Raw genomic sequence first — 13,292 nt, forward strand, 5'->3', positions numbered from 1 at the left:
GACGTTTCGTGAACTACGAAACCCCATCATCAATGAATCATATCAAAAAATCGTCCGTTTTAAATAAAATTTGGTACGTCGATAGGTTGAACTAAGGCCAACTTGACCGTGTATGACACGTGTCACTATGACAGTTAGTTTTGACGAAAGAAATGTCAAAATTTGAAGTCGTCCGATCGCGACCAAATTTGGTGGGTAAACTATGCGAGCGACAGTGCACACGGTCCCACCGAGCAAAGTTAGATACAACGTTTCGTTTACATCTTCCTTAGGGTGGGACTAACGATTTGATATTGAAGAAAAATGTGGGTCGATTTCAGCATAATTGGGGACGGGCTACAGGATGACGCCCTCGACGTTTCGAACCGATGCCTATAAGTTGTCGAAATCAGGATTTTTCTTAATTATGGGTCGATTGGAACCAAACTAGGCACATGGTACCCGAATGGAGTCATCAGACGGACAGACAGACAAACGGAAGTAAGAAGTTTCACTTCAAATATGCACACATACAATTTTTTTTACATAACAAATAGTTGTCTACACATAAAAAATAGTTTTTAATCGTAACAAATAATTTTTTTGTGTTATAAATAGTTTTATACGCGTAAAATAAAAAATCAATAAAATAGTTTTTTACGTGTAACAAATAGTTTTTAGACAATTTTAGACATTTGATTCACTTTCACAAAATTTGTATTAAAATATCAATATTTTTGATAAATACGTGGACTCTCGTTGATAAATAAACGTCGCGTCACTACGTATTTCTAAAGCTTGATTTTCATGCGTCCGTTATCCGACGATACGATGATACGATATTAGTTTTATTGGTTGAATTTAAAGGCTTCGATTGGTTAACCGTTTCTAACGGATGCATGAAAATCAAGCTTAAGCCGTAGGCTGTCCTTACCACTTTTTCAATAGTTATCACACACACACTTTTCGTCATCACTAGCTCGTGTGTCACGACCTTGAATTTTTACTCCCAGCGAGCGTAAAGAAGTTTCACTTCAAGAAAACTGAATTGAGTTGTAGCCATTTGTAAAACTACATAAAGCTAATAACCCACCTGGTCATTTTAAACCAAATTTGAATTTTAGTCTATGATTTTAGTAAGACAAAGAAGAGAGTAAGATGACTTACGTCACTGTTATGAGCAGCCTATAGACGCAACGATATACAGGGTTGCCAATTTCTTTGTGCGGTAGACATAGTTAAAAATTAGCGCGTTTAATCATTATAGTGGAATTAAGAAGTCACAGAAATAATATATCCAGCGAGTTAAAACTACAGAAAATATAATTTACCTGTGAATTAGAAGGACAGACAACTACCGTTACTGTCATATATCTTCTCGTTAGACAGGCCTTAGAATGTTAATTAGAACTTAGCAAAATAATTAAAGTACAACATTTCAGCACAAAGTTATTTTTATTTTTCTCCCTTTATCTTGTTTGATTGGTGTTAGGCCAAAATTACCAAATTATTAAAACACTACACTATGAAACTCTTCAAACACTCCTTTACATCCACTTACTTTAAACAGGTACAGCAAGTCTTCCTTGTAGGTTCCACAAAGTCCCAGTTCCCACCCCCGTCCTCCTTGGAGCCCTTCTCGTTCGCGCACAAGCAGTACTGCCACGTCCTCTCCGCCAGTACCTGAGCGGCCGACTGCTCCCTGGACATGCTGTTGATGTTCTCCACCGAAACGGTGTGGGGTCCCGGTTGAGGTACTTTGCTGTTGATCTGCACCGGCGATGGTGGAGGTGTGGGTACGGTGATAGGCAAACAGGTGTCGTTTGCGCTGACGGGTGTCTTAAGTAACCTAAAAAGTTTATTTATTATTATTTATATCAAGTACAAAGAGTTTACACAATGAGATGAACCGCCGATTTAAAAATAAACATATTTCTTTAAATTCAAAACATTCATTATTAAGACACTCTCAAATAAAATTATTGATTTTTAAAATATTATTCGCAAAACCAGAGAGAGGGAAATCAGGCGACAAACAGAGATAATGGTTGTTAAGAGATAGCTTTTTAGACTACCATTCGAGGACGCACTGACCTTTGGTTCGTAAGTTTTGCGACAAAGAATGTTATTAAAGGTAAAGTAAATGTTTTCCCATTAATTAACTAGTGTTAACTAAAGAATATTAGATTCTTAGAATATTGTGATTCTGTTCAAAAGATGTTCTTTATTTATTTGATCTGACAAAGATAATATATAACATGTGTATGTATTTAATGGAATCGATTATGTTGTGAATAATTTCAGTTTAAAAGTAATCTTAATACAATCTCTACTGTCCATTCGTGCCGATGTTTGTGGTTCAGTGAGAGAATAAGGGCCTTTTTGAGTGTACTAACAATTTTCGACCGTGCATGATGGGCGAATATCTTAGCTCGCAAAAAAGCAAACAAAAACAATAAATAGAATAAGTCATAGAATAACTTATAATCTAAAGACTTTAGCTTCTAGTTCCGCAATAAGGTCATTAGTACCTACGGGTGGGGACCCAAAAATACTCGTCAGTTTTGGACAATATAAATGTGGCATGTTTTGAATGTATTAAACTACAAACCTTATTATGAAGACAGTTTTTATATTACTATTATCTCTTTTATTAAAGTTCAGGACAGCATAGTTATATTCTCTGGAATAATGATCAAGGTTTTCTCTCCCGTGCTTATATCTAGGCAGAGTACGGCACTCCTTTCATTTCATTTAATAAAATAAGTAGGGCTATTTACAAATTTAGCGTTTCATTTTCATAACCTATTCTCCTCAAATTTCCCAAAATATTGCTTCTGTCGGGCGCATCCGAGGTCACACATCACAAATCACAATAAAAATATTTTTAACACAACGTAAGTTCCTTTACTTCATTTAAATTATTTGTTATACAGTTGGCCAAAATATTACCTCTTCAACTTTGTTGACGACCCTGGGTTGTTAGACTATAAGTCAGGAGATATAAAAAAAACGGACAAGTGCGAGTACGGACTGAAACTCGGAGTGTAGATGGAGTCGATAGATTGGACCAAGGCCAACTTAACCGTGTACGACACGGGTCACTGTGACAGGTAGTTTTGACGAAAGGAACGTCAAAAGTTGATGTCCTATCTCGACCAAATTTGGTAGGTAGGCTATGTGTGGCACACAGTCCTACCCTGCAAAGTTGGATAAGACGTTTCGTTTACATCTTCATCAGGGTTGGACTAAGGATTGAAGAAAAATGTGGGTCGATTTCGACATAGTTGAGGACGGGCTACAGGATGACGCCCTCGTATGCAATCGCCTCTCATCGCCAGGATTTTTCTTAATTATGGGTCTATTGAAGCCAAACTCGGCACGTAGATAGAGGTACTTGAATGGAGTACTCAGACGGACAGAGGGACAGACAGACAGACGTAAGGAGAAGTTTCACTTCAAATATGCACACATAGTGCACACACAATTTTTTTCGTAAAAACAAATATATTTTTATAAAAAAAGTCGATATTACTTTTTAAACAGTAACAGCCCTAGGCCCCTGGGCTCAACTCTAGGCTCTTCTCAGGATTAATTGCTAGTTACGCTAATAAAGGCGATGCACAAAAAGGCATTTTCACTCCGAATAGAACATGCTATTTTTTTTCAAACGTAACAAATTATTTTTTAAACAATTTCTAGCGTTGCAAATAATATAAAAAGATTTAAAGTAATACGAGTTGTAAGTTGTAAGTCGAGAAACTATTGTTACCATAGACTTAAAATAAAATATAGACTACACTATTTACATCTACACGCGGTTAAACAATCATTTTTGTACACATGTTTACTTCTGGGTACACTCAACCGCAGCCGACCAAACCTTCCTCGTCCAGCCTATGTTGTCACGTCTTTAATATTATTAATATTTTTTTACTTATTATACACATATATTGAGATATTAATACTGCATTTTAATAAAGTAGGTTTTAATATTCCATAGATGTATTAAATAGTCCTTATACTACTTTATTATAAGTCGAATACTATGTAAAAAGGATAAATCCTTTACAATACGGCAACACCGATTAGAGGCGAGGTCGCCTATTCATTCTTCTATTTTTGTAGTACGCGTCGCACGTGTGTAGTAAAGCATTGTTGCCGCTACTTCCCTCTAGCTGAATTATTGCATTTTCTTAGTTTGCAGTCCTTAAATGTTTATTTTATTTACTTTTTGTATTCAAGAACTATAAAATATGGTTCGCCAGTGCCAAATTTGCAAGAAATTTGACTTATTTGATCCATTTGAGTCTCGAAACGACTTTCGACCGGTAGGCAACTCTCAATTTACCATTGGGAGGCAGTGGCGTTGTTGTAGAAAGACGCTTATTTAGATAATATTTTAGTAAAATGTAAAATCTGAATTTTTTCTATTACATAATCATTTATACATAATCAGTTTTTGTAACAAAATTATAATTATAATAATTATAACCCTTTTATTATACAAGATAAATTATATTAGGCATCGGTTAAAAAATAATTCATGTTTTTATTAAAAATATATTCCAGTTTATCCTAAAACTATCTTCAGAATCTAAAATAACATACAAGAATTTTAAAATGATACTACATTATGAAACAATATATTTTAATATACCGGGTGCGTCTCAAAAGTCACCCCTATGACTTTCTATTATTTTCTCATATAAAAAAAAACAGATTTGGATGTTAGTATATGACATAAATTAGGGTTGACTGACGCATTCAATTGTTTTCGGTCATTTCCTGTTTCACCGGAAATGACTAAAACTTTTGATTTTTAAACCTCGGTATATTGCTACTTTATTCGATAGAAAATGATACTCTGAATAGAATGACATATCATATGTCAACTTTTGACATTGTCGCTTAAAAACAAATCGTATTATAAATTTCAATCCAGGGTGCTACGGCGCTGTTAAAAACACTAAGTTTTAATCAAGGAGCATTGGAAAAGTAGTTTTGATCGTCTAATGTTTTTCGTGTCTTGTCTAGGCCGGTTAAAAGATGCACAAATCGTATTTTTAATCATATGTCAATTTTTTTAAATGGAACAAGGGTGACTGATTAGCATATTTCGAAAAAGCATTTTTTTATGAATATATTGATACTTGGTATTTCGAGTCAAATTGTCGTTATGAACCGCGTGTTACAATTTCAATTAAACCATATGCGAAAATGTCAAAAGTTGACATATGATATGTTAACTAGGGTGCAATTTAAAAATCAGGAGTTATAGTCATTTCCGGTGAAACAGGAAGTGACCAAAAACAATTGAATGCGTCAATCAATCCTAATTTATGTCATATACTAACATACCAAATCTTGTTTTTTTATTAGAAAAAATAAAAAAATTAATTATAATAAAGACAGTACCGGGTTAAATAAATGTAGTTTTCATTTTATCCACTTCCTAAAAGCTTGCTTTAATGAAACAGATCTCTGTTTTCTCTAATTTACATAATATGACTTACACTTACCAGAAAAAAAAATTACAACAATCATGAAGTTTTTTTCTCTTTCCATGTCCCCGATTCTACTATATCTATAGAATAGATCCTGTTTTGATTAATATTAGGGTTGTAAATGTTTGACTAAAATTAATAATTAATTTATTAATTTCAAAAATTAAATAGGTAATTTCGATTATTAAATTTTTTTCTATAACATGTATTTTATTATTTTTATCGCTTTTGGACGTTTTTTTTCTAAACTTTTATTTAAAAAACCTCTCCTAAATCTTAATAAAATATAAAAAAGTTAAATACGATATATTTTTAATTGAATTATAGCTTCAGGTACGGAGAGTTCAGGTGTACTGAGGAACGACAGACAGTGTTGCATTCCTCGTCAGAGTCGTCAGGGAACGACCGTTACGACGGAGACAACCTATCTATCGCTCGTGTCGCACTCGTTAGAGCCTAAAACAATAACACAACAATAACAAGACATTGTCTGACCGCATCTTCCAGCTATTTATGAATGAGATGCTCAGTCTATATTTTATTTTAAGTCTATGATTGTTACATTCATGAATCTGAAATTTTATTTCAGTTTAATAATATATTTTCGTAATTTTTTGCTCAGGCGTAAAATGAGTAAACAGTTTCTATTGTCAATCCCGTCGCAAAAATTAATAATTTTGTGTCGTTTGAAAAAAAAAACATTTTTTTTGTATCAACTAAATAATTTACCTTTCATTAGTAGTCGCATTGTTCCCACTGCCGCTCCCCAATAGACCTAAACTACTCAGTACATTGTGGTTTCCTGTATCATCCAAATCTGTCACCATAACGTAGCATGAGGGGTACCTGTAGCAATATCCCAACAATATATTAGTATAAAATTTGATCTCAAAAATATGATATTTTTCAAAATATTAATTCAACAAGTCTTAAAATACTTCAAACTTAACCTTTTTATATACAAAATAATAATGAGTTATAATTATATCAGATCTTACTATACCAAATCATGTATAGAAAAGATATTTATTAATGTCTGTCCAACGAGTCAGGGGGGATTTCGGTAAACTACATCCAAAAAATGACAGAAAATGCAATGTGCCTATGAATTAAAATGACAGACAATTGATACTATCAAAGAACCTCTCGTTGAATAGACATTAGTTATGATTTTCTTGAAAGTACTCGTAAAAATATGTACACAATCCATGAATGAACTAAAAAAATGACTTAATGTTCGAAATTAATTGTATTGACAATAGATTAAGTCGCATAATATTAGATTATAAATTACGCGACCTTGAAATTAATTCTAATATTGTAAGTTAATGAACAAACGGGCTGTAAAATCTGAATGTTTTTATTTTTAATATTTTGCGTGAAAAAATAACTGATATTTTGTTTTGAAAGAAAAGTATTTAGTTAACCAAGAATATGATATCAATGCAGTGCAATATCTTTAATCGGAACACAACTTAAAAACTTGTAATTCTCTGCTATTTGTAATACAGTTTGCCTATGAAACTTTTCTAGTAAAATAATATGATGCGTTGGAATCATATTCTATGATGCCCAAGCCACAGATTAACTCACAAACGTGGCACTTTTTTCATCTTGCTAATAAACACCGCTGTGATCTCGGACCCAAAGCTCGGACCTTTAATAGGGCTATGGTGTTGTCAGACTTCGTTTTTTTCCTCGAATGCATTGTTGCCCTTTTGTAAAAAAGCAATACGGAGCAAGGCGCAAAACACAAAGCAAGAGGAGACCATGCTAGGTAATTGACAAGTATATAGAGGAACGTTCCGATTATAGAGGTAGCCTCATGACTATAACATCGCAATTGGGGTGTCCCGACTAACGATTGAATTATAAAAACGATAATTGAATGTTCCGACTAACGTGTGTTCCGAATAAGTTGGTTGCACTGTATATCAAACAATGAATTCTTAGTTAATGTTATAAGGGTAATGAATTACATAATATAAATTTACCTCATCTTTACTCCACCTACAATAACTTCCACCACATTACTATCAGTAAGCGATGAGCTCTTGTCCAAAGGATAAAAATGACTCCAATCCTCCAAAAACTTGGCTGTCGACTCAGGCGATCGAAAACACTGCCCGGTGAGCGTACCAGCTAGTCCAAAAGGCGCCAAAATCACTAAAATAAAACAAATGTAAGTACAAATATCATAACTGTTTTTTTCCCACAATATCAAATACTTGAACTTTATAGAGTACTTTTAAGCTAAACTCAGATGCTTTCAGTTATTTAAAATTAACTAATTTTGCCAAAATGTTTCTTGAAAGTTTATATGATCGAAAAAATAAGTTTAAATTGACTTAGTACTGTTGTACTGTAATAATTAAGATTTCCATATGTCCGGATTTATTTGTCCAGATTTCAAAGCTCACTTCTCCGGAACTTCTAAAAACTCTAGTATGGAAACCCTAATTGTAATGAGCACATCATTTTGCATCATCAATTTAAAACTTGTTAAATTCAATCATTTAATATAAAATATGCAAGCATGCATGTTCGTATATTGTATGCCGAAATGATCTTATATAAAATTATATTATAGAAAAAAATCATATTTATTCCTCACGCATATGAATCCTTAGGCAGCTATATCCACATATAGTTTACTTTGACAAGAAATCGTTACAATAAGAATAGTCAACGTGGTGGCACATTCAGCTGGAACACAAAAAACTGTGGTGATAGAAACATTCCAAAAACATAGTTGATTTCAGCAAGTAAAAGTCAAATATAAAAGACGCAAGCATGTGGGATACTATTTTCAAGTCCATAGACTTTGCTATTTTTCTGTGGTTGGATTACACTTGTTGATACATGTAAGACCTTGACAATTTTTGTTATTATTAATTAAGGATAACACTTAAATTTTGATTTGGTGCAATATAAAAATTAACGTGTTTGTTAAATCCATACATGGGAAGTTTGATAGTATCAAGGTTACATGTACATATGATAAGGTGATCCAACTATACATAATTACACTAACTTACACTTAATTTACAGTATTTACACTAACTTAATAAGGTAAGCCTAATTTTATACTAACTAATAGTCGTTACGATAATGCTTTAATTCAAATTTTTGTTTTGTTACGATTTCTATAATAAAATAATAATAAATACATATACAGGGTGGTCCAAACTGTATTCCGGAAACTCCGTCAGCATATTCTGCAGATAAAGTAAAAAAGTTCGTATAAATGTATGGTCCTAAAATGCTTAGTTTAGGAGATACAGGGTCTGGAAGTTTCATTTTTATTTCGATTATAATAATTTCTGAGACAACGTCAATATTCGGATGATAATTGGTGTCTGGAAGTTTTCTTGACATGAGAAATTTGATTTTGATGTCAATATGACTCCTACTAGTAGAGGGCGCCACCTACAAATTTTTTAACTGTTTTGAAGAGTAATAACTTTTCGTCCGTACCTGTATACTTATACTGAGTATAAAAAATAAAAATTTATAAATACGTGAAAAAGGTATCTTGGTAAAAATCGCTACGAGTAATGGGTTTCGAGATATTTGGAATCGAAATTATCAATACCTGTCATTATTGACATAAATTAAATATGTTGACTAAATAGTTATTAGACTGAAATCATAAATTTGAATTTTTTTTGTGCCAAAAGTTTAACAGAAACTGTTTTATCGTCATTTTTTGCACAAAAATTTATGATTAATTTAAAAAAATAAACATATCCCATTATTGATTATTTCAGTGAAATAACTATCTACTCAACGTGTTTATTTTTCGTCAATAATGACATGTATGGTCTATTTCCATTCTAGATATCTTAAGAACGGTTGCTCGTAGCGATTTTTTTTACGTAAAAAGTCACAGAGATGTATATTTTTTTCCTCGGTAGTTTTATACAGGTACGGACAAAAAGTTATTACGCTTCAAAACAGTTAAAACCTTTGAATAAGAAGGCTAAGGAAGGAGCATAATGCTATCCATGTATTCATGGACGGTGGGCGGAAAAAGCGCCATAAAAGCACTCTAGGGTGGGGATCCTTGACAGTTCTGTTTGACGATTCATTTGACACATTTGAATTTGATTTGAAATTGTGTGGATTTGTCAGTCTTTACGGAGCTTATTTTATGTTATTTATTATTTATTCTACTACTGATAGTTGTATAAAGGTAGTAAATCTAGATGGAAATTGTGGCAGAACTTAAATTAACAGTGACACTATCGCGATTTATCGAAAAAGACTCTAAAATAGTTGGTTGTGTAGCGTGCGGTAGATCTCGACAAAAATCGAGTGAAATAATGGAACAACTTTTCGTTAGTAAGTGACTATATAATATACATACGTGTAGTAAACCGATCATTTATGAAATTCACTTAAATTAACTAAATTATATATTTTTCTTGCATTTTAGCTTTTATTTATTACTTGTCAAAGATCAGATGTCAAAGAATTTTGCTACGTTAATTTGACTTACCTGCTTCAGTAGCGTATCAAATGTTTGTGTTAATAAATACTTATTATAACTTGTCTATTTTTATTAGAATTATATATTTTTAAAACAATTTTAATAACTACCAACATTTATTCACAACGTAAAATAAAACAACAAATTATTGAGTTTACCCCACGTCTACCCTACATCATAGTTTTACATTTTTTAAATAAAATTAGAACGGCACTGATAAACCGGAATTTAAGTCGGCCATATTTGAGGCCCATCGCGGTGTACCTAAGATTTTTGATGTGCTCCTTCCTTAGTCTTCTTATTCAAAGGTTAAAACACATGTAGGTGGCGCCCTCTACGTGAAATTATTTGGAAAAAATCGGAATAAAAATGAAACTTCTACACCCTGTATCTGTGAAACTAAGCATGTACGGACATACATTTATATGAACTTTTTTACTTATTTTTATCTGCAGAATATGCTGCCGAAGTGCTGCAAAAATGGTGATATATGAGCTAGAGTTAGTTATAATAAAAACAGATTAATCAATGAAGATATCATGTACTACACTAATACAATACAGCTTTATACCCTTTGTCCTTAACCAAGCTTAATAAAGAGACATGCAATATCTCCATCAAATTATTGTTTCAAGATCGGTTATAATTTTGACATTTGTATTGTCCAGCTTATAATTTGATAAAATAATTATATAAATTTCATATGTAGAGGTAATGTTTTAAATCATAATGTAAAAACATAATTTTAGAATTAGAATAGAATTTACATAGTAATATTGTGTACTATAAATATATAAAGTCATCTAGTTTTACATACATATATAGTACTTAACACAGTAAAAAATTACATTATAATAGATTCTTATTCAAAGATAATAGACCTTGTCAAGGTTAATTCATAAATTTATCAGTTTTTAATATTATTAAGATAATAAGTAATGTTATGAATTTTTAGATTGCCTAGTTGTTTCTGATGATAAGTTTTGTTATGTCTTGAGTAAACTATATCATATTGTGTAAGTTACATGAAATTTTCTTTCTTGATTTTTTTCCTTAATATTTCTCCGTAAAGTACTGAAAAAATCAGCTTCCGCTGCATACATGTAACATGTAACCTAATAAAAATCAAATTATTTTCTAACGGTATTTGCTAGAAGTACCCGAGGAAGTACCGTTCATGGACGACATTCGTTATTGTACATTTTTACGATATACGTTATATTTATACTTATACTGAAACATTGGACACAATATTTTAAAATATTGCACTCTTTATTCTTATATGCTATTATACAAGGCCTAGTGATTAAAAGATAATCACAAATATATCAAATATTGCAAATTTTATACTCCATATCCATATTCTTGTTTCACCAATTTCTATTTAACTAAAATTAATGTTTGAATACTTCATAACTTTAACAAGAATTAATAATAATCATATATGAACAATGTAATAACAAATAAATATTCATGAGTATTTTTGTGACAGAATAAGGTATAATAAATCTAGAGTCCCCCTATTAACATTAAAAATAAAAAATTGCTATATAGATTATAAAATATCAATGTTCTATAAACATCAGATTTCTAGGGTATGTTCGTAAACAGTTCTATGACTAAACTCTGCAAAAGTAGGTTACAAGTCATAATCTACTCCAGGTTTTATTAGCAATACTTGAAAACTTTTCAATAACTTCGATATTATTGTTAGTGTTGTTATAAAACGATAATAATTTTGAAGTTAGTTGAAGGATAGCCAGGACAGTTCTTAAATAGAACGAGTATAGTATACATATTGGCCTGGGAATTAACCTCTAAAGAAAGTCCTTTGATATAAAAGTATATTTTATTGACATTGGGTCAATCAATAATTTTCCCAATCAGCTCGATATATTGATGATGTTACCAGTATTACCCATCAAGCAATACTATTGTTATATTAATCAATTAAGGCCGCGTAAACAAACATAACATATACAATTTTATATACTAATTTATTATAATAACATTAAATAATAAACATATTGTAATTATATTCCTGCAGATTGAGTGAAAAGTTTTGTTCTTAAATATCTAGTTTACATATTATTATAAACGCGTGTTCAAATATTAATTTTGTGGAATATATGTATATCAACATAAAACTAGATGTAATTAACGAAATATTACAGTAACAACAGCTGTTTTAGAAACGTCTAGGTTTACTTATTTCACTAAGATTTATGAAAAAAAGTCCTTTGCCTCGGGTACAGATACCGCCACGTTTTGGAAATAGCTCAAAACGAGGCGACAGGAAACCTTAAAAAAATCCCCCCATGCCTTCCACACAAGTAGTTATCAGGCGCTTTTAAGAGTCGAATTTGAAAACACTGAATGTAAAAAAATGTGAAAATCATGAAAACAACCAATGTCGTACATAAACGGATCTTGTATTACTGTTTTCGAAGATACAAAAAGACCCACTTATTCTACTTAACCTAACCTAACCTACTTAGCTTTATTGAATGTACCACCAAACCCCCCATTCCCCACCTTACCTTTGATGCCTCCCGAACTGGCCTGGGCCTGCTGCATGTGCCACCGGGTGAGCCGCCTCACCGGCGGGTGCTGCCTCACGTCCACGCTGGCGCACACCGAGCTCTCGCCGTGCACGAAGAAGGCGAACGAGAAGGAGAGGTGGCCGGCGGTAGGTGGCGCCGCCGAGGGGGCCTCATAAGGGGGCGAGGGAGCCCCGGGAGGGGCGGAAGGCGAGTCCGGGTCGGAGGGGTCGTAACGTGGTGCCGGGTAGTCGTAAGGCTGGACGAACCACTTGCCTAGTCGGATGAAGTCCCTGGAAATCAAGTAAAGATCAGTTCAGTTGTTGTTTAGAAAAGATATAGAATTCCGCGGAGTTCCGTCAGATTGGGGAGTATTAGCCTGTATTGGCAACGCCGCTTTTAGGATGTGATATGATACCCAAAAATACTATGGTAGAGACTATATATATAAATACATTTACACTGATCTGCAATTAAAAATATTGAGTGATTGTCAAATTCCAATGGTGTAAATTTTCTAAGCGAATTACGTCTGGCTATTTTTGTACATATTTATATTGATATCCATTATGAATATCATGAACTTGTATGAATTATTAATTAGGTAGTTAGGTTACTACTATTTTTTATTTTTTCATTTTATTATAATTTGTAAAACTATGTACTATTGTCTATTGTAGAAATAGAGACTTTTCGATTTTTTTTTTGAAATTCTAAACACATTTTCTAACGAATATGTTTTAGTGATTAGAGAACAACCTCTTAACAACCACC

General features: G+C 32.5%; 1 protein-coding gene across 5 annotated transcripts in view; it reads right to left on the reverse strand.

Annotated features, from left to right (window-relative positions):
• LOC115874255 (mediator of RNA polymerase II transcription subunit 13) overlaps nt 1-13,292 on the reverse strand; it is a 166,286-nt gene that overhangs the window by 44,152 nt on the left and 108,842 nt on the right. For all 5 annotated transcript variants that reach the window (XM_030889356.1, XM_030889352.1, XM_030889355.1 and 2 more), the window contains exons 4-7: nt 12,519-12,811; nt 7,481-7,652; nt 6,216-6,332; nt 1,541-1,828 (exon numbers count right to left, since the gene is read on the reverse strand). In XM_030889356.1, coding sequence (XP_030745216.1) covers nt 1,541-1,828; nt 6,216-6,332; nt 7,481-7,652; nt 12,519-12,811 — 870 coding nt within the window. The remainder of the gene's footprint in view (nt 1-1,540; nt 1,829-6,215; nt 6,333-7,480; nt 7,653-12,518; nt 12,812-13,292) is intronic.

Source organism: Sitophilus oryzae, unplaced genomic scaffold (assembly GCF_002938485.1).
Source record: "Sitophilus oryzae breed Bouriz unplaced genomic scaffold, Soryzae_2.0 scaffold_125_pilon_pilon, whole genome shotgun sequence".
In the NCBI taxonomy this organism is placed as follows: domain Eukaryota; kingdom Metazoa; phylum Arthropoda; class Insecta; order Coleoptera; family Curculionidae; genus Sitophilus; species Sitophilus oryzae.